At 41.7% G+C, this 23,058-nt stretch overlaps 1 protein-coding gene across 1 annotated transcript in view; it reads right to left on the bottom strand.

The window, feature by feature from the left end:
- The window catches only part of MAPK11 (mitogen-activated protein kinase 11), a 31,030-nt gene extending 23,429 nt beyond the window's left edge, over nucleotides 1-7,601 (bottom strand). Inside the window, exon 1 of the mRNA XM_005481929.4 lies at nucleotides 7,047-7,601. Within this exon, the coding sequence (XP_005481986.1) occupies nucleotides 7,047-7,159 (113 nt within the window). The 5' untranslated portion in view covers nucleotides 7,160-7,601. The remainder of the gene's footprint in view (nucleotides 1-7,046) is intronic.
- Nucleotides 7,602-23,058: the final 15,457 nt, after the last annotated feature.

Raw genomic sequence — 23,058 nt, 5'->3', positions numbered from 1 at the left:
AAGCAGACATTGAAAATACTGAAAAATAATCACTCTCCACATGTTTATGTGAATACATCACCAGTTTTCATTCAATGGAACATGATAATAAAAGTGCTATATCAGCCTCTGAATCCACAAGCCATATTTTATTTTTTGATCTGTCTCCTGTGCCTCCACAGTGACTTAAACATTTAAATAACTTTACTGAGGAGCAGTCACACTTTTTTAGGTGAAGGTGCAGACAGCACAGCTTATATCAGTGGGATTGATGTATTTAAAATCATGTTTGTGAAAAAAACATACAGAAGGTTGGGGTCATAAGCTGTTTCCTCAGCATGTGCAACCAGCTCATGGATACTAAAATAATCAGGCATTGTACATAGCCTGAGCCCAATGTCAGTAAGTAAACAAGAATATCAGTCAGCTGCCACTAAACCAGTACATTGCTAGTGACAAATATGTTCCATTCAGTATTAAAAAAAAAAAAAAGACTAACAGGTAGTTATATATTGTGGGCTTTGAAGCTTCAGCTAGAAATACTTGCAGTTAATCTGGATATAAAGTTTAACATGAAAAATATCAGGGCTTTCGAAAACATTAAACAAATCCATACAGACAAAATCTCACTTATATTTTGTCCTTCTTTTTCCTATTCCTCCCCCCATTTCTCCTTCACATTTCCTGTTTCCTCTCTCCACAACAGCAAAACATGAAATGGTAGCAATTTATTCCCAGTGTTCAGGCGTTTGAAATGTCCTCTCCCTTCCCGACTGCATGGGCAGAATTGAGATACTGTGTTTTTGGTATGAAACAATAGGTTCTGGAATTCAAACACTCCTTGTGAAGCAAGCAACCAGGCCCTAAGACTTTCAGGTCTTTGGGACAGGGACTGTGTTCCCAGCTGTAATCATGGCTGACAGCAGGACAGGGAAGGAAGCAGCTATGCCACTGCTGCCTCATCTAGTCAGCAAGGTAAGTATCATAAAATATATATTGAAGTAAGGATGGAGGAGCCCTGCAGAGAATACTCTCTGTTAATGTATGCTTACAGCCACACAGAAGGCCCTTCCATGACCCCTGTTGCCTTTCTGCCACAACTGGTTCACCTCATGCCTCTCATCTCTCTACCATCCCAAGCCTTCCCTTTCTCTAAAACAGATCTCATTAATTCCCTGTGAAAGAAAACCTGCACAATACAAAGTCCCCACTTCTTAACCTTGTCTTTTCTTCACCTTTCCTACAAACATCTCTATCACCCTTCTCATGCCCACTTGTGTCAGGTGCTCCCAAGCTACTCCACAAGCTTAGTGACAGCACCCTGCATAGAAATCTCTGTCACAGCAATTCTCAGCCTTTCTCATCCTTCTCCACAAACACCTCCTTCATTAAATCTTATTAGATATTCTCATTTAAAATAGGGACCTTGACACCACTAATTACCATCCTGCTTCCCTTTCCTTTCCCCAATCAGTTAACTACACTGTTCCAACAGCTGGAAAATACTCAGGATGAAACCAGAAAAAGGAAGGACAAGCAATCTGCATTCCACCTAGTTTTCCACAAAACCACTCTCAACACAATCCCTATTTGATGTCTTCCCAGCCAGTGCTCAGAAACACCCTCCCGTCTTCCTTCATGTACCTTTCACAAAAATTCCTAAATTCTTGACCTTCCTTGGCTTTGTAGCTGCAAATCCCACTGTGCTTTTATTTCTAATGGCTAATTCTTTATGTTTCTTTGAGTATCTTTTCCAATCTGCAACCTTTTTTTGTTGCTTCCCTTATTTTCATCAACTCACTCCAGCAATACTGCTGCAAAGATCCTCCTTCTAATTGGTAACACTGACCATGCAAACCCTTTTATTTAGTTCGCCTCTCCATTGCAACCTCACCTTCAAGGCCTTGTTTCTAAGTATTTTTGTTCCATATACTGACTTTTAAGAGCTGTCCTACCTCTGACTGGGGTCTCATATCAGCCTTCATCTCAGCTTTCAGGCAAGTGTTTGACTATGCTTAGAGGGGTCTATTGTAAATATCTACACCACTAAAGAAAGGTGTCAATGCTTTCCTTCTGAATGCTGCATACCAAAAATAGACAACTCCTATCGGGTCTTGGACAGCAGGATTTTAACAATGTTGTGGAAAAAGTTTCCAATAATTATAACCATTTGTAAGATGAAGTTCAGCCCCTGTATTTATATTGAAAACGGAAGACTTAATCAGAAAGCAGTCCAAAGGGAGTCTACAAAAATCCACGTGTGTCTGCATTGTGCATTTAGCCTGTAAAAATCTATCCCATCTTCAGTTTCCAGTTGTATTTACACACAGCAGTTGTGTGTTACTACTACGCTAAAAGTTTATCTCAGCATTTACTATTTAAAGTAGCATGTAGCGCTACAGTGCTGCACACCACAACTCCAGCAACCTGATCTCACAGTTGAAATGATACACTTAGTATCAATACAGCTAACTAAACAGATACTTAAAAAAAACCCCAATCTGAAATCATTGAGTACAATCTCAGATGAAGGAATTTTTCTCTTTGTCAGCTAGATTCAAATTATAGCAGCTTTTAAAACCTTCACATGATATTGAGTTGTCTTAGCATCTTGTTAGAGTTCCTCAATGTGAAAAGGATGGTATCAGCAGTGTTATGTTCCAGTATTGCAAGCTAATGCCCTCAAAACATCTGCGAGTACCAGAAGCACAGAATGGGGTGAATGGCAGGAAAGAAGGGGTTAAACTTCAAGATCAGAACGTTCTGCGTCTATTTTTCTACTTGTACTTCCTCAAAGCAAAACTGTCGCTTAAACACCTTCTCCCATTCTTACCCAAAATTAGCCAGGACATAAACTTAATGAATCTTAAGCACCTGCTTAAAGTGAACAGGATAGAGAGATGCTGGAAGTGTTGTAAATGACTTAAGGCAGGCTTTGCTTTCCTGCTTTTTTTGAACTGAGGCCTGTGCACTACACTTTGACTTAGCAGACCTCTACTTAAACATGTGTTAGGTCACCTGAGATGGTGTTAGGCATTGCATAGTCTCAAAATCAAAAGAGAGCGAATGTAAGTACTACTGATGGCAACAGACTCTGAGAAAACAGTGCAGGTTGTGAAGAAACTCTGGACTCAGTTTGGTTCATCTTGCAAGGTCTGTTCTTTGCAAAGGAGGCAGAACACAGAGCCTGCAATATGCTAATGGCAAACAACCTGTTGGAGAGATCAGAGACGGCATCCTGCAGAATGCCGTCAATCCCTCCCAGGCAAAAATAGGACTAAATAGGTTAGAAGACAGTTTACAAAAGCTGGTATAAAAAAGAGGCATACAGGCTTTAAAAAGATCCAAAGAACAGGAAACCAAAAAATCTATACATGTTACATAATTTGTGGTATAATAATAAGAAGTCTTTTAAAAAGATGACGCTCTTTCTCAAGCAGGCAGCAATGCCACCTCCCAGAGGAAAAGGTGGTCAGGTATCAAACCACAGTGGAACCACCAGGGCAACACAGCTGGAAAGCACAGATGGTCCAGGCTAAAGGTCCCATTTATAAGCAACAGCACTGGGACAGCTGGAAGACTCAAACAGAGCCAGAATTCTTATTTTAAAAAGCAGAACCATAAGGAACAAGATTTTAAAACTCAGTTTGACCTGAGACATAGTCACTTTTCTCTAGGACTGAAAAGAAAGGATTGTAGATTAAGACAACTTTGTCAAAGTAAGGTATCTTGTTTCCTATCAAAATGGCTTAATATAACTTAAAGGCTGCAAAACTCTCAATTAGCAGGTCTGGTGCCTGTCCCTTAAGAGTGAGCCAGCTCTTTGACTTCTGTGAGAGGTAATTCAACTATAAAGGCTGGGCACCAAAAATGCATTTTTTGAAGAAAACTTTAAATTTAATCAAATTTTAGCTTGAGAAAGAGTTAAAATAATAGTCTAATAATAAAAAAACCTGGCCTTGATAAGCAAAGCTACAGCAAAAAAGAAAACAATCCCAAACCACACCAGTTGTGCATGTAAATTTGATACTTGCCAATAAAACCCAACCCCTAGAAAAAGAGGAATTAAGCAAAACATACTGTTGAAAATGCCAATGATAACTTTACTTGTAATTAAACTATACACTCCCATCCCTCACCCCCTGGCTTTAAACTTTTTTTCCTAAACTTAAAAAATCAGATCTGACAGCAGCAAATGATAGAACACACAGGACCTTGAATGGCCACAGGAAAAAGTTCAGGCAAAAGAAAGCCTTGGACAAAGCTAAGGTACAAGAGTAACATAAAAAGTACTTCAAGGATTAACTACTTGAGAGAAAGACCTCACAGCTCTCTCTGTGATTCACATAGATGCTAAGGTGCAACCCTGCTTTGCAGGGCAGCTGATTTTGGAAGATTTCCAAAACCAAATGTTCTTTGTGATATGTCATTAAAAAAGTGACAAAAGCACTAGAACTTTTTATACAAGGGAAGATTTGGGGCTTCTACCTATTCCACATCTAAATAAAAACAAAAAAAAAACCAAATGGGAAAGCAATGTGCTTGGTACAGATATACCTCTAAAGGTGAATGTTTTAAACTACTAGTATCTATCTCCATAGTATATTTGATGCATCTGCAGCTAACTCAGACACAAATTCTACTGGACACATGAAATGTCAATAAATTGGGCCAAAACAGCCTCCTGACACAAACTGCTCTATTGGTTTTGAGCTGCGAGCAAAAGATGCTTAAACGCAAGCATTTACAATATGTTTCTTATTATCAGTTATCAATTCAGTAACCCAATTCTGTGGGCTATGATAAATAATTTATTGTTAAAAAAGAAAAGGGTAGGCCTAGAGAAGAGTTTCACTGAGGTAGAAAAAATTTGTTACAACAACTCATTTCAAAGCCAGCGTTTGGAGTTCAGGACCTTGGCTGCTATTCATCAAAGCACTTAAGAATTTGTTTAATTCTAGTAGTTTCTGTAAGACTTGAATATGTTTTTAGGTATTTTACTGAATAGGAGTACAACTATTCACAGAAGCAATACAGCATATTACTCAAGGGAATGGTTGCATCTTGTAGGTCTCCTGGGTAAAGCACATGCACACAGACAGAAAAAAAAAATCAATTTCAATAGACTCTAAAAATAGATGGCTTTTCTCAGAGAGATGCATACCTTTTCCTCACATTCAAGCTTCTGTTTGGGTTTATACTTCATTGATGTTAACAAGGCTATTAATATAGAGCAATGTTTTATTGCTATATTCTATTTTTAAATGTCTATTTTAGAGTAAATCTTTCTCATAGCATGTTCCAGTTTCCATTTTACATCTTCATTTCCTAGGCTTTGCAATTGATAAAAATTACTAGGATTTCCTTGGCTGTGCAGTTTCAAAAACCAAAGCACCAGCTGTGCTGCAAGTGAACCACGACATGTTTTCACTTCCTTTGCAATTGCTCAAAACTCTTGACATCTCATTATAAAATTCAGTAAAGTAGGTCTTTCCCTGAAAACTATGTCAGCATAAATAGGGAAAGTAACCAGAAATGCAGTTTCAATTGGAACACAAAAGTAGTTACTCTGCTACTGTATATCCATCCAGCTCTTAGTTTACTTTCTCCTCTTTCCTATCACAAACTAAATTTTTATAGTGTAAATAAAAGAAGTCGTTGTGGAACTATTCCCAGCATCTGCTCGGAGCAGTTAGCACATGCTAACTACAATGACACTCACATGGTATTGGCCTAGACCTCCCTGCTGCAAGCAAAAATTAGAAATAATAAAAAAAGAGAAGAATTCAAAGACATTTCACACCAGTTCTGAGTGTTTCTGCTGATAGTTGGAGGTTTTTTTAAAATGCATACTCCTAGTTTATGTGCAAACTTGGACATTTCACAGAGCTAGAGAATGAACTAATACAAAACTGTTCTCTGGTATCTGAGAAAAAGTGAGATCTACTGCATGAGTTTAGAGCACGGTAAAAAACCAAAGTTCTAAAGAAAATGAAAAAAAATACTTTTATTTAAAGAAGCACTTGCATTTAAAGGGCCATGGATTATTTATTATTGATTGTTTTACATATTTCCACTCACCCAGCTTACAAAAGAAACACGACTCTTTCTCAAAAACCCTTTAACCGCCACTATTATTTCCATAAATTGATTCAAAGCTTTTACAAGCGTAGTAAAGTGCATCAAATACTAAAGTAAAGCCCAGCCTGCACTGGGAGTTCCCGAGAGCGCAAGCCTGACGTAGGGATTACCAAAGAAAGAGAAACGTTTAATGACAACATGTGGCAAACCCTTCCAATTCCTTAAGACGCCGAAGCCCTTGGGCAGCAGTCTGTCCTAATCTGCGATGCCCCGAAAGCCCGGGGTGAGCATCCCGTGGTCCCACTCAGCCTGCCCGGCTCCGGGGGCTGCTCCCATTGTCTCGGCGGACAGAGCGCTGCGCCCGCCGCGGCTGCCCCGGCCTTGCGGGTGTCCCGGTAGAGCCCCGGCGGGAAGGGCCGCGCCGCCGGGAGCCGTGCCGGCCGGGGGCGGACCCCGCTCGGGGACCCCTTGCCCAGCCCCGCCGCCTGCCCGTCCTCCCGCTCGGAACCGCCATGACTGTGCAGGATTCCCGGCTTCGGGGCGATTCTCCCTCCGGAGGCGGGAGCAGCAGCGGCCGCAGCGGCCCCGCGGCGGGCGGTCACTCGGTGCTGCGGCCCGGAGGCAGCCCGGAGCCCGGGGGCGGCCCGGGGGCAGCGGCGGGAGGGCGGGCAGGGCTGCCCCGGGGAGCGGCGGCGGGAGAGCGGACAGGGCTGCCCCGGGGAGCGGCGGGCGCGGTTGCCCCGGTGACGGCGCGGCTGGCCCGCTCCCGCGGGGCCGCCGGCCGGGGCAGCGGGGCGGGAGCTCCGGCGCCGCTCACCCCGGTGCCCGGCGGACACGCCCCCGCCCCGCCGCCGCCGGCCCCTCCGCTCCCGCACACGACCCCCGGCGCGGCGCGGCGGCTCCCGCCTGCCCCGCATTGTCCGTGCCCGCCGCCCGCCGGCTGCACCTGCCGGCTCCCAGCCCCTCTGCCGCCGCCCCGCACCTACCAGACGGAACCGTAGGCGCCGGAGCCGACGGGGGTGAGGTTCTGGTAGCGCTGGGGCACCTCCCACACCGTCTTGTTCAGCTCCTGCCGGTAGAAGCCGCCGCGCTCGGACATTTTCCCGGAGCCGCCGGCAGCAGCGGCAGCAGCAGCGGCAGCCGCCCCTCAGTCGAGGCTGCACGGCCGGCGCCGGCGGGGAGGAGGGACCGGGAGGGGAAGGGGAGGGGAAGGCGGAGGCCGAAGGGGTGGGGGCAGCGGCCGGGGCTGGGGGAGCCCGGGTGGGGACGAGGGGAGGCTTGACGAAGGAGCCCAGGATCCCCGGGGCGGCACCCGGTGTCTTTCCGCGGGGCCACCCGGGGGCTTGCGGGGAGTGGCGAAGCGCCGATCCCGCCCCGGAGCATCGCAGCCGGCGCGGTGACGGACCGGAGCGGGGCCTCGCCGCATCGGCCGCCCCTGCCCGAATGTGCGGGAAGGGCCCGCGCCGCCGCTCTGCTCCCCGCGGGAACGGCGGGGCCGGGCAGACCTGGTTATCCCGCCCTTCTCCTGGTGTCTCTCAGGCTTTCTGAAGCCTTGCTGACACCTTTCTTACTTTGCCACGGCCACCTGAAGTTTCCCCTGGGCCCGCCAGGCTCCCCCCTTCCCCAGCTCGAGCTGCAGCCACAGCGGCGCTGACGCTGCGCCGGGGGATCACCCCCGGGGCCAGTGCGGGCCCCGCTCACTGATGGAGCCCCGGGCAGGTCGGGGGTTTTCTCGGAGTCCTCTGGTGCCTAAAATTTCCCCTTACCGCATTGATTCCCGCATGCAGTCATCTGAGTCCTCTTCCTTTTCATCAATGAAGACTTGAGCCCTCAAGACAATAGATAATCTTGAAGACTTTAAAAGTCAAAAATTCATGCAGCAGTTAAAGGTTTTCTGACTTTACTGCACGTTTTCTTTTCTCCAAAATGTACCTTATACAATATCTCAATGACGTCTGAAATCATGACAGCACTACTGCAATGTTACCAGTATATTTCTTTATGTATTGTTTCCTTCCATGGCTTCTTACACTTCTTTGAGCCTGTATGCATAGATTCAGTGTGCTGGGATTGCTTTACACCTGCCTTTGAATCACTGTGGAATATAAATTCTTGCATTTCAGAACCCTCCTGTACCATGGATTGTTGTTTGCTTTGGCAAATAGCTGCTCAGTTTGTGCTAGGACATAATGTGAGTGTAGAGAACACGTATGCTTGAATAGTTGTGAGCATGATGGGACAGAAAACAAGTGTTACAGATGCTCCAAACACTGGATGATGGTTCAAGTTCCAGCTCTGAAACCTCAGCCCATGTTGCATGACAGGACTTCCATACTAGGACTTTCAAGTGAACAGCACCAGCAACTTGGCATTTGCAGGGTGCATTTCAAATAAAAAATACACGAGTGGTACTACTATAGCCATTTATCTACAGCCATCCACTCAAAGACTACTAAGTGCTCCTAAAGCAATAATCTAGTTCTCACTTCTACCCTTCTCTAGTGCAGCAGACCTCTCCAGTTCTCTTCAGACTGCTCCTTGGTCCCACTTGAATTTCTGTGCTGAGGGCATAGCGCATGCAGGAAGTGAAAAGTGTAAAAAAATCCAACAATACATTAATTTATTGTATTTTTCTCAGCACCACTGCATGGAGTTTTAAAACCGGAGTAAGAGTGCAGTGACACTACAGCAAGCCAAGAAGAAATATTTCTGTCACTACCATCCCCCATCTTATTTACCCCTAAAGTAAGTGGCCCCAAATGTTTACCATTGCTAAAATGGAACAAATACTCCTACTTGCTAACTTTTATTGTACTTCGTCTCTAGAGGTGTTTTGGTGTATTAAATTATTTCTTTCTAAATGCAGCCATGTTTTTTGGAAGTTGTGTCTGTCCATGTCTCCCCAAGCTTTTAATCACGCAATTTCCACAGGAGTTCATTTTTCACATTACTGGTTCATATTGGTAAATAATTACAGTTGGTCTCAATTTTCTGTCTTCTCTGAGTTTCTGTGAGTTGTGTTGCAATTATGACTCCAAGACTGTGCTTGATATCCTTGTTTTATTGGATACTACGGATATGGTCTGCTACTGTGTGTAATGAAGGAGATAATGGAAAACATCAAGATGCAAGGACATGTATTTGAGTTGTCTCAGAGCTAGGTAGGTTCTAGGCCTCCAGAAGCCTCCCATAAAGCAAGCCCTGACAGCTGCCTTTCCCACGGCAGAATCAGCTCATCCATCTTTGCCATCTCTGTGAAGGAAGAGGAAGAGGCAGAGACAGCTCCTTTGTCAGCTGGATTCTTCTCTTTTAGCTGCAGTTTTACAGGAGGTGTGATGGCACGAAGAAAAGATAAGGTCACAGCTTCTGCTGTACCTGTGCATACATTGCCTTCTTAGGAATACTGTTACATAAAACTGAACCTGAAGATGTGTTGGGACTCCCACGGACAGGGAGAGCCCATGAAAGAGCTGTGGACACTGCACAGCCCTCCCCACTTTGCCCTGACAGCATCCCGTGTGACAGCTCCTCACCAGGTCAATGCTGGTGGCCGGAGGGCGGTGGCAGGGACTCACTGCCCGTCACACGGGGCACAGCGCTGGGAGGGACCCCGTGTGCGGCAGTGGGACAGGCTGGGGCACACAGGCAGCTTGTGGGGTGGGATAACTGGGTGAGCCTCGAGGCTGGTGAGGCAGCCCTGCATTCAGGGATGAGGAGGTTGTGCCCCCCGGAGAGGGTGGGATGCCGTCCCTCAGACACACAGCACATCTAGCCGGCACCAAAGGAAGCAAACTTGCTGGCAGAGCACTAACTTGCTGTTGTGACTCTTCTCCCACTGCATGGTCAAACCCTACATTAGTCTCATTAGAATAAACCTCAGTGAAAACAAAGGAATTTATTATTTTAACCAGTTGTGAGTTACTAATTTCCAGTTGTTCCTCATTCCTATTTTTTTGAGTTGGACTTGATGGTCCTAATGGATCCCTTCCAACTCAGTATATTTGATGATTTTCCCTCCTTTTTTTGTTTAATATACTACAGAAAGCTTGCACATCTTTGCTATCCTCCTCCAGGTTCCTTTCAATTCTCATATATTCTTTCTCTAGTTCTGTTTTTGTACTCAGTTTAGAAATCTCAAATTTAATATATAATGGAGTTCAAAGATTGCAATTTTCATACTAATAATAAACATGAAAAAGAAAGAAAATGCTACCTCAGTACTGAAGACATATAATTTCCTGGTGGAAAACCTAACCATATTACTGTAAACTCAGCACTGATTTAAAAAAGACTTTGAAAAACATAGGACAGACTGTTTGCATATCAGAGTTCTGACTGTTCTCAATACAATTGCTGTGAGTATAGGATAGCCCTAACTAAAAATCTACCAATTATCGCTGAGGTTTTAGGATGAACCACCATGGTTCTGTCACTATATCTGTTACTTACTTAACTTTGTACTTGGAGATGTCCATTAATGGATTTCACCATGTCCACCTGAAGTTAATAACAGTAAACTAAACATAGCAGTTTTGTGAAGGTGCTTCCTGTGCCACTTTTGAAAATGTTGTAGGGTATATAGAACATATTTATAAAAGATTTATTTTTATAATATTTTATACTTTTATTCTTTATTTATTGGTTTTATTTGCAGGTTCTTGTGAATTTCTGAAACTACATCTACAAATAACATAGAAAAGCTGCCACTGTTTGTAATGACTGAAAGACAAAGTACAGACAGCAGGAAAGGCTAAATGAAGCCCTCTGTAAATAGCAAGTCAATCATTACCTACTCCTAACACATTGGTTTCCATTGCTTTGCCAGGGACCACGTATCTTTGTGACTGAATCACAAGACACTTGTTGCATTTGCCCATGAAATACTCTCTCATATTTCTGCTATTAAGTGGCTGTTGCCAAAGACCTATTGTGGAAGAAGGCTTCATAGCACCCAGGTTGATTCAGATGACCTGCTCCAGCCTGAGACTATTTTGTCCTGTTAGGTCTTAGATATTTAAACTGCAAAAGCATTTTTTTTAATGTTGTAAGAACATGAAGGGTCTTGCATTAAAGAGAACTTAAAATTTAGTTACTAATTTTTAGCCTCAAGTTGAAAATTAAAAGTCCAAGGCATTTCACACCTATAATGAGGTGTGAAATCAAATGAGAAATTCTGCTATTGATTGAGGACTTTTAAAATCTGGGTTAAATCCTAGTAATTATATGGCAAGAATAGGTTTCTATTCTTTCTGAGAAGAGAGATTCTAATATGACTTGAGTTCAGAGCTCAGGCTTTGTTTCCTTTTTTTCCACATTCTTTCTCTGTGGAATTAGGATGGCCACTAGACATCTCTGAGACAGCTTTCCACGTTTATGACCTGAGACTAGGATTGTTTCCTTATTTTAAGGATAAATATATAAGACTGATGCTACCTGAGATAGTAATAACACTTTACTAACTAAGCATATTGTTTGCAGACATTGATAAAATTTTTTCACTTATTCCTCTCATACTGCTGTGGATGCAGGGTGGGAAATATTTTCTAATATCCTGTTAAAAATGCAATTCTGACAAAAAAAAATCAGTGTCCTTTACCTAAAATTACAGAGGAGTGTATCTTGGCCTCCTGGAGTCTACCAGAACAGGGTGGCAGTGTTTTTCCTACATGCAGGAGCAACACATGGCTGTTATTCTAAGATCATGTTGCTGTTAGATGTCTCAATGTGATTGGAACTGCAAGCATGCTGGCAATTGGTGTCAGAAGTCCCCAAAGTAAATTAAATAAAATACAATATCCTGCTCAGTCATGTCAACAAAGGCTTCTAGGTGCATGTACATTCAGAACAAGGCCATCACCAGAAAAATAAATAGAGATTTAACTTTATAATAATTCCTAATTAGGCAAACAAAGGTCCAGATATGAAGAAAGGCTGAGATGGGCTATTAATACATAGTGCCATATTTTCACTTGCAATCCATGTAATTATGTTGCCTGCTGAATCACAACAACACCATGATGCTATATTCTTATGCATAATACAGCTTCAGTCAAACACAGTCTAATATTGACATGTATAATCAGTAGGTGCAGAGAGCCCAGCACTGCTCCTATTCAAGTCAAATTTCATTATGAGAATGGGAGCAAGAACACATTGTTCCAAATGCATTAATTTGGGCTTCTGTCCTGAATATACATCAGCTGTAAATTTTTTCACAGTGACTGAAGGTACTCTAAAGATGAAAGCAGATGCAGATGTAAGAGCCCACATACACCAAGCTCTGTGCTTTTCTGATGCACATTAAGAAATCACACTCAAGGAAAACTGTTTAACTGACTACTGTGTTGTTTCTTTTGGTTCCAAAGAACACCATGGGTTCTTTAAAATGGCTGTGCATTGCAAATCATGAATTCCTCTAATCATAATCCAAAAATAATTATGTATTGGAACAATTATATTAATGAGGTATCAATCTGGCTAAAACTGTGCTTATTCTGCATGCAAAGTCAATATGAAGAAAAGCTGTTACTTACAGGACTTCTAAACGCCATGGGGTTGTAGATGTGTACAAACTTGCACCCACACCCATAGGGCTGCTCTGCCTGATGCCTGTGAGCTTTGGAACACGGTAAACTCTATTACAGTGCTTTAAAAATATGCAAATATTTGCACTTGAGGGAGAACAATATGAAATCCATATCTGATTCAGCTTTAACTCTTAATGAACACTTACAGAAAATTGATACCAATGCAAACTTGTAAAAGCAGAACACAAATTTCTAGTAAATTAGCCTGACTTAATATGAGGTGCATGTATTCACATGCCTTCATTTGCCATCTGCTACTCATCTACAGAATTTTGCGCTCCAATCTGGTGCTGTTCATTTCCCATAAAGCAGTTACATTCAACCTTGTCATACTGAAAATACTGCATCCTTCTTCATAGTTGTGTTTTTCAGTCATTGTTTGAGATATTGTGAGGATACAATTCAGACAGCTTGAGAAAAATGGTACAAGTTCACTTGTTCTATTGTATATAATCCTGTCTAATCTATCTGCAGGGTTTTTTTTTGTCCATTAGCATGACTCCAGTGCACAGTGGGCTATTCCACAAAGGTGAAAAGTGGGATTTCTACTTTAATCACATTTTATTTCTCGCTGATATTACAATGTCACCTTCTTGGTTTTTACTTAATAACCTGTCTTTGGACTCTGCTGAGAAGACCTTTGGTTCCTCAAAGAAAATGTGTCAGTAAGGCTTGAAAGAATGGTTGCAATGTGACTGTGGCGTGACAAATGACACTGCAGATGTTGAGCAGGGTGGACAATAATGGACCTGATGGCGGCATGCCCTCTACTGAGGCTTCACAAGGGCTTGATAAAGCCAGGGAAATGCAGTTGTGTGGCTTGGCAGGCTGCTATTGGGCACATTTGGACCCAAAACATACCTTGCTTACTAAATATCTGGATCAAACTTTTTGCTATTATTATAATGGCAGGATGGTAGGAAATAATGTGATGTTTTAAAAATCATTTCAAACAATCATTTGGATAAAAAATATGATCTACATTCTATTTGGGAGCTGCTATCCATAAAAGAAGACCATTTTTTCACAGTTTCATCATAATTCAGGATGTATTTGATGCACATTGGCTTTTTCAAGCTGTATAGACCCTGCATCTACTGAAATCTAACTATAGTTTTATTAATGAACCTACACAGTCTCTATGCTGTGAAAGAGCAGCTTATTACTCCTTAGATTTTCTTGTACTTACAAGAGTTCTTATAAACTGAACTACAAAAGCTGTGCCCACAGCTTAACAACGTTCTTATGTATGTATGGCCATCTTAAAAAAAAAAAATTAAGCCATAAACCTTTGTATGTAGAACTGTGTAGACATACGATATACATCTACTAATATTTCAGAAATAAAGATCAGGTCTTGCCTCAGTTTACCTGTTTTATACTATTGTACTTGAATTACACAGTTAGATCAATGAATAAAAGCAATGGCAAACATAAACTGGTTTTGAGGAATAATTAATTGATGGACTTGAACCTATGGACTTAAGCCTGTTAATATTCCTTCTATAAACTTGAACTTAACAAAGGGAATACTGAATCAGAGGCCTTGGAAAGGAGTGGGATTATCAGTAGTTGCAGGAATAAGTGAGACAAATCCTGACTGCAACAAGCATATGACCACAAAAAAAGGGAAGGGAATTAATTGTGCTGAAAAGAGTTTTCAGGGGAAGGCTGCTACACTGATGAATAGTATCAGACTGGAGGCGATTTCCAGTCACTGAATTACAGGTGTTACATTTGCCATCACAAACTGACTGAGTGCCAATTAATAAGTACTTTCACTGGCCTTATCAGAAAATTTATATTAGGTTATAGACTACCAATGTATATTTGTGATTATGCCAGTGCTGATCTCTGGCCTTTCTTTGGTGTTTCACACTCCTCCAGTGTATTTCTAGACATCAAGTGTGTCTGTGGCAGCATTAAGTTCTCTGAGCTCTTTTTGTTTGCTGTACTAAGATAGGCTCACCTCTTGTTAGTACGATTCTGAGGAGAAGGCCAAGCAGAAACTGTAACAGCTCTTCCTGTGGAGTTGACTATTTTATGAAAAATACTATATGACGGTTCTCTGTGGCCACCAGGGAGTTACAAACTAATCCTTTTTTTGTACTACGGTCTGCTGTTTAAAGAGAAATTAATTATTCCAAATTTCCTTGGGGTTTTACTCATCCTGTAGTAAAACACAAACTGTCCTGTTTGCTGCTTGCTTACTGTTATCTCCTGCTTCAAATGGTAAAATAATAAATAGGTTGAGATTTTTTATCGACTGAGACTCTCAGACATGAATGGCATAACTGGGCTTTCAAAAGCAAAGGTCATGTCCACTGCCTTATTTGTGTGAACATTTAAGTGACAGGACAGTGACCTGTGGCAAAACCTTTTCGATTCCCAGTGTGCATTTGGGGACTCTTCAATATAAATTTTTCATGCACACCAAGCTAATGTTTCTGTCTATAGTGGCTTTTAACACTAAAGGGAACCAATGAAAGAATTCTTTGCTGGCAAAGGCAGCACATTTGTTCTAAATATCAGCCTGTTTTACAGCAAAATACTTTGGTAAGCTGAAGTTTCTTAACACTACTTATCTTCTTCAGTCTCATTTGAGGTGGAAGTCAACTGAGTGTACCTTGAGAAATAAGGCAAGTATGTCCTTAATTGGAGTTTACAGATGATGATTTTTATGTCATGCTACAGGTGTTCTTGAAATTATTGAGGAGATGGGTGTGAAGCCAGTTTTTATTACCAATATAGTAACTGTTTCATCTTACTCCAGTTAGATGAAATACTTTTGTATCTAGTGTTCTACCTATTTTTTGCAGTAGTATGGAACAGTGGATGAGTTTGTAAGAAGCCTCTTTTACAAATATATTTTTAAGTTTTGTCTGTCACAATATATTCCAATTTCCTTCTAAAAAGACATCAGCCAACTGCATTGTCTAGCATTTTTTTGCTTAGAGGTAGAGCTTATATTTTCTTTAAAATCTCGGGATGACTGGAATCATGGCAGTTGAAACCAATTCTCTCTCTCCCTGTCTTTATCCCTCCATTTCATAACATAGAGGTTCAGCAAATATTGTATCAATTTTAGGTAATTCTTCTAGAAAGCTCTGTAGAATGCTTTTCCCAGTGGGGGCTTTAGAAGCACCAGGTTTTCTGTAACTTTTCTTCTTTTATTGGTTTTCATAACTTTTTCTGCCTTGAAATATAGATGTAGCAAACCTTGGCTCAAGCTTCATTTGAAAGTGGTTTTTTTATGTATTGTAAAAATCAAGTCTTCTACAGCTGTCTCTTGAACTTAATGGATGCCCTTAGAGAGTGTCCATTCACTCCTTCTGCCTGATCTGTATCTTGGTTTTTTGTGTGATGCTGTTGCACCTACTGACAGTTTTAGCAGGTCTCTCTCCATGACTCAGCAATCATTAATGTATTTTGAGGCCCAAATCAATGTTTGGACTTGCCTCAGTTTGTGCATCCTGCACTAACATCTATTTTGAAATGAGGATTAGCAGCATTTAAAGCACCTATGGTAGACTATTTTTTCCTCCAATTTAGATAAAAGCATGTTACCAGGATCTCAGTGGAATGGTAGTGTTTTGTCTTTATACAAATAGAGGCTCACTGGACCCAGTGAGATCCCAGTGCCTGTGAATGTTGTTGATATCTGCCCCAAGACACACCATGGTGCTCAGAGTCTGGTTCTGTACCATAAAAGAGTCCATGTTATTCCTGCTGCAGATTCTATCCCTTGCTTTGGTGTGATGATTTGCTAGCTGCATACTGGAAGAATAAGGTACTTTCTATTTGATTCTGCTATGGCAGCAGAAGAGCTTTGCAATTACTGGCGTTTTTGTGGACAGGTGATCCTGCAAAGTCATTCAATCTCAGCACTATTTTGTGTGCTTACTTACAGAAATTTCTAGCTATAGAGTAGCTCCTTTAGTCTCAGAAAATCAATAAATTATGTCATTAGCTATTAGAACCTCCCACACTCCTTATGCAGGTGAAGCAGTAGATTTTTTGCAAGCATCCAGCCTCTTGAAACTATTTGCCTCCTAGATAAGTGATTTTCTCACACTGCAATAGCTGCAATGTCATCACATTTAGGTCTTTTTAGTTTAATTCAGCTGGCTTCTTCTTTTCCCTCATTTCCAGTTGAGGATTCCAGACTCATTTCTAACTGTCAGGACTCTCACTCCATGAATAATAACTGTTTGTTAAGACTGGACACCATCAAGTCATTCATACTGCAAATTGTGGCAAGAATTATGATTGTTCTAACAATATTTGACGACACTGGGAGCCTGGACTTGACCTGTGAGATTCCTTCCCAATGCTATGATGTTCCCATTGCAAATCCCACCATCAAAAGACCAAATGGCAAAGACAAGGAAAAGCTAAATCACGAAACAGCACAAGAAATTCTCTGTGAAGGCACAGTCCCCTACCTCAATCTCACTGTCCAGTGACTCATTGTACCTAAAACTGCACTACAAAACTTAATTACACCAGAGCTCAGATCTTCACAGCTATGTGAAAACCTGTTCAGACTAGGAAACATATTTTTTTGGGTAAAAATTAAAGATGAGAAGGCTGTATTCTCCCTCAAGAGGAGCTATTTTCAGTTATTTCTTTCTATAGTCATGCATGCATAGCTGCCAGCAGTTCTGCTTTAAGAGGTAGGATAACTTACCCTAATTATTCCTGGACATTTCTTTCCTAGATATTCATGCCCACTCTTAGTATGAACATTTCCTTCCTTCCTTCCTTCCTTGGTTGCTTGCTTTCTTTCTTTCTTGCCTATTTTCTTATGTCTTAGACCAAAACAAGCCTTACAGATATTTCCCACAGTCCAACATATGAGAGAAGAAGACAAAAAGAAACTTGAGGCAGCTGGGTTGGCCTGCATTAGTCCCCACTGCTGTATTGATTGTGCATTCTCTCTCATTAGCTTACCTAGGATGGGGAGGTTTGACCTACTCAATTCTGCATGATCTCCTTCTTCCTTATGTCTACTTTTCACCATTCCATTGATAGATCCAGGCTGTAGGGCTCTAAGGATCAGCCTAGCAGGGAATTTCCCTTCTGTAGTGCAAGCTATGAATAGTATGTACATGTGAACAGCCTGGAAGGGTCATTGTTGAGAAGGTATGAGGAAAAAATTTCCGAGATTGGGCTCAGTGACCTGCTTCCATTCATGAGACATGCAGTAATCATAAATCAACCTGTACTAATAACAGTTAGGCAATATTTGTTCAACAAACAAAAATAACATCAATAACAAAAGCTTAACCAAGGTTCACACTTGCCTTCTGAGGTACAGATTGGTAAAGTGTAGCTTAGACAGAAATATCAGTTTCATTAGACCTTTTTGTTAAGGTGATGGTCCTTTGCTTGGGGAGTATGACAGGTGATGCTTTAAAGGAAAAGGTCACAGATGAGAATGCTTACATCCTAAATGTTGTAGCTGTCCTGCTTTATTTAATGAAATGACTGTAATCACAGAGAGGAAAGCAGACAAATGTTTCACACATATGGCAGGCTTCAGCAATTCCCCCAACACAATGAATGCAATCTTTCCAGCTCTAGGCCTTTGCCACAAAGCTAATAGCTCTACTGTTCCGGAAACCAATCATATGCCCCATGCCTCTGCCTGCAGGTGCAGCTTGCCTGGGCAATCCAACCACAAACACTGTATTTTTGCACTCTCATGTACAGGAGTAAGTTGCAATCCTGCAATCAGGAAATGCTGTGACCAGAAGTCATTACGGTGAATTTTCTGAAGTAATGCAAAGGCACACAGGAAATAGCTTTCCATGATTTAAAGCCTTTTCACATGGGCTGCTCAATTCTCAGAAACAGCAAGTAGTAAGTGAAGACAAGTGATAGGTTATTGCTTTCTCTCCTGTCCTATTTTTCCATCAAAGCAGGAAAGGAAATTAAAGATAAATCTGTTTTTATGAAATCGAAATAGGTTTTTTTTTATTACAAATAAATCTTGGACAAAACCAGAGCAAGTGAAAGCACCACTGTTTCTCTTTTTTGGCAGGTAACTTGGTAAGGTATGGGACAGGTGGCTTCAGGAAGTAAAATACTCCATGCCTCTGCACGTGTTTGGTGATCTGTTAAAATAGCAGCTGTCCCACTCTCATCTCAGTCATAATGAGAAGGCAATTATTACAGCCTTAATTATCATTACAGATAAGCAAACGGGCTTCAGCACAACTTGAATCCTGGCTCTTTTGCTCTTGTTTACCAGAAGCCACACGCTGCTGCAGGCAATTCACACAGCAAGCAGACACATCCAGTATCAGCCAGTATCAACAGGAAGGCTGTTGACCAACGTCAGCGGTTGCTTAGACATTACGAAATGTAGGTCCAGTTCTTGGGCTCACACAGGGCTTTGGTGGGATTGTTTTGGCATACTTTTTCCAGCCCAAGTGTTCCTGGAGCTCTAGGCTCTTTGGCTCTCTCAAACCTAACCTTAACCTCAGCCCTAGTGCTAGCCCCAGCCCTTATCCAACCAAACCTATGAGTTTTCCAGATCAGAAAGATGTTGGAGCAGCAAGGAAACACACAGCTTTTGTTTTGTGTTTGGGTTAGGGATAAAGACTTAGGTTTAGGGTTAAGACTCAGAGAGTCAAAGAGCTTACAGCTCCAGGAACAACAGGGCTGGAAAAGGCATGCCAAGGTGATCCCAGCAAGGCCTCAACCCATCAGAAAGATGTAGGACCAGCAAGGTTGAGGCCTTGCTGGTCCTACATCTTTCTGATTGGGAAAACTCATAGGATTGGGTAAGGGCTAGTTCTAGGGCTGTGGCTAGCACTAGGGCTGGGGTTAGTGTTAGGTTTACAGTTAGGGTTGAGAGACCCAAAGAGCCTACAGCTTCAGGAACACTGGGGCTGGAAAAGGCAAACCCGCAGGTTCCCGGCAAGGTCCCAGCCTTGCTGCTCCTACTTCTTTCTGATCTTATAGGAAAACCTATAGTCTTGGGCTTGGGTTGGGGCTAAGGCTGGATTTAAGGTTAGGGTAAGGTTAAAAGTTTGGATTTGGGATAGGGTTGGGACAGTCAAAGTGCTTACAGCTCCATGAACACTTGGGCTGGGAGTGGCATGCCAAGGCCATCTCGGCAGGGCCCAACCTTGATGCTTCCACTTCTTTCTAAACTTGAACACCAATACTGCTGGGGACTTTAGACTTAGGCTTAGGGGTAGGGTTCAGGTTAGGCTTGAGTGAATCAAAGAGCCTACAGCTCCAGGAACACTAGGGCTGGAAACAGTATGCCAGCTATTCCAGCATGGCCCCAGCCTTGCTGCTTCTACATCTTTCTGACCTGGAAAACTGATAGGATAGGGTTAGAGCCCTAGGATTAGGGCTAGGGCTGGTGTTAGGGTTAGATTTAGAGTGAGTGTTATGGTTAGGGTTCAGAGAGTCAAAGAGACCACAACTCCAGGAACACTGGTGTTGGAAAAGGCATGCCTAAGTGGTCCTGGTAGGACCCCAACCTTGCTGCTCTTACGTCTTTCAGATCAGGAAAACCCAGGATTGGGTTAGGCCTTGTGCTAGGGCTGGGGTTAGAGTTAGATTTAGGGCTAGTGATGAGAGAGTCAAAGAGTCTGCAGCTCCAGGAACACTGGGTCTGGAAAAGCAATCTATGAAGTTTGCCTTGGCAATATGAACTGTAATTCCAACAAAGAATAAAAGATTTCAGAAGAAAGTTATTCCCTTACAACACTTACCTTGAAGCATATTTAGCTCAATCTAGCATGTCCTTGTGTAGGAAAAATTCATTCTGAGGCCTAACACCTTCTCAGCTGCACTGTGTCATTATTAAAGTTCATCACAAGTATGCTGCATGTTGGCCATGGCCTTCTGGTGCAAGCATTGTGAAAAGGATAATCAGTGTCCAAGAAGAAACTCTGGAGAATAGATTATGATCATCTTCTCAGCATCTTGTCTTGTTTCCCTTTTTCCTCTCATTCTCCAGTAAAGGTTCATCAGCAGTTGTTACAAGTCCCTATTGCTGGAGACCAGTGAAGGCATGGACATAGGATGGAGCCCGTTGCTCAGCGCTGAATTGGTATTTGTGTGAGTTTGACTTTGTTTTCACTACTGCTAGGAGTGAAAGGGATATATAGCACATACAGCAGGATCAAAAAAAGGATAAACACTCCATTACTATGCTTCACAGTGTTTGGCATTTCAAATCAAGAGACAATATTAAATTCTGTCATATTGATTACATGCACACAAAAAAAATCAAAGGCCAGTGGTCAACTTGTGACACAGGAGCCTATTCTGAATGGCCCACAGGGCAATTTGGGACAGTGCTGGGAAATTCTACGATTTGAAAATTCACCTGCAGAAGACAACCATTTTTAGTTTCTTCTGAATCCAGTGAAATAATTTGAATTCAAAGAACACAGGCAGTCCCTGTCCTTCAGAGGCAAGGTACTGCCAATCGATTGATGGGTATCACCTTTCTGTGAGGTAGCATCCCTCTGCTCCCATCGATCTTCTACCAGAGCTGCCCCTAACCTCTAAATTGAGAAAGTAAATAGAGCTTGGCATATGCTCTAGAAAAAGGCTGCTTCTCCAGCTTTAGAGTACAATTGTCTTTGAGGATGGTGCATTTATTTGGGCTAAAACATAGTTTTTAATTGAAGCTGTTAAAGCTCCAGACTGAAAGAGCTTTTAAAATTTGGTATGTCTCCTATGAATCACATCATATCCTGAGATCTCTATTGTCTCAAGTTGCCTTTTTACAGCTCTAGGCTAAAAACTTAAAAACAAAGCATTTTAAAAAGCTGAATGAAAGAAAGGGAACACAAAGAGACTTGTCTGGCTCACAGCCAGGCCAAGGCTGCTATCTGAAGAATAGTCTGAAATATAAATCACTGAATATGGAGACGTACCATGTCATCAGTTATTTTTAGCAGAGTGAAGAAGAACTAACTCAGTTTTAAGAAACATGTGAGAGAAAGATGCAGCCTTAAAATTAACTTTGGTTTAAGTTTCTTCCTTGAACTACTGGTATTGAACATTGTGATTTGCATTTTACAAATTCCTTGTAGATGTCTGCTGTTTTGTTTACTAATTCAAAATACACCATGTTTTTCTACAATAAAAATATAAAGCTTAAATAAAAAACTATGGAACAAAAATGTGTCATGAAAAACAAGAGCTGGAAATAAATCTAGAAATAAAATAAATAATAAAAGCTAAAAGCTATTTATTTATAAAATAAATAAATAATAAAATCTAGAAATAAATCTCCCTGCTAGTTGCTGGGAGAAAAAGCAGTTCTACACATTTTTAAAGGCTTTGCATTTCTATACCTCAAGTGTCAGCTTACCTGATACTTTCCTAACATTTGAAAGGTGATAGCCAAAGACCTACTCATTCAACTAACACCTTGCTGTGTTGTTACATCAAATGTATTTCTGGACTCTGGCCCTAATTCAGAAGATGTCTATTATTTTCAAGTGCTGTAGTTCTTAATCTTGTATATTCTTTAAACTTTAATAGATCAAGTTGTGGTAGCGTTCATGAAGGTACTTATGTGCTTATGTGGAACTCATAAGCACATGAACTAGTGTTCTAGAAGTCAGCTTTGCTGTGAGACACAGAATCAAACCTACTGATGTGGGATGCAAATAGTGATGATGGCAGCAGCACACAGTTATGTCAGCTCATGATGAGAGGGGAATGACAGTCTATTAATCTGTTCTAGAGCTGTAGCCCACGAGTTCCCTTGCTTCATCACACTGTAGCCAATGTAATGTTAAATAGTTATTCCAAACTTCCATTAAATTCACTGTAGTCACCTTGCTGACTACAAAAATCCCTGCAGCTACACAGTCCCAATCTGATTTGCTTCTGACAAGTCATACCACACTGTCCAGAATGTTGCCTTTCATCAGAATAGGTATTTCTCCATTAAAACAAAAGAAGTGAAAACTGATGAAGAACCAAAATTCATTCTGGGCAAAAGAGCTGTTCTGTAAAAGCAGGGAAATATTTCTGACAAACAGGGATTCCTGATTGCTGAATCACACATGAGTGTGGCCACCATGTTAGTGGAAGGTCTAGGAAGCCACTCCTGTACTCATGACTGGATGCATTTGTTAATGAGTACTAATAGGGAAGAGGAAGGAGGGGAACAGGGATCTACATTTTTCTCAATTATTTGGAAATTCATACTAACAACTACAGTACTCAAAAACTATGTCCCAATATGTATGCAGGTGATCTACAGGCTCCACTGGCACATTGAGGGCTATATCCTCCTCTCTTTTCCTCACACAAACTGGGGATAACTCAACTGCAAGTCATGCTGCTGAAACAGGGAGAAGAGTCAGACCTGAAGTTTGATCTTCTGTTATTTTTAATGAAACTTTTCTAGCAAGCCATC

The sequence above is a fragment of the Zonotrichia albicollis genome, chromosome 4, assembly GCF_047830755.1.
Source record: "Zonotrichia albicollis isolate bZonAlb1 chromosome 4, bZonAlb1.hap1, whole genome shotgun sequence".
Taxonomy (NCBI): Eukaryota; Metazoa; Chordata; class Aves; order Passeriformes; family Passerellidae; genus Zonotrichia; species Zonotrichia albicollis.
Note: the sequence above shows the minus strand (reverse complement) of the source record. Positions and strands in the feature narration are given on the sequence as shown.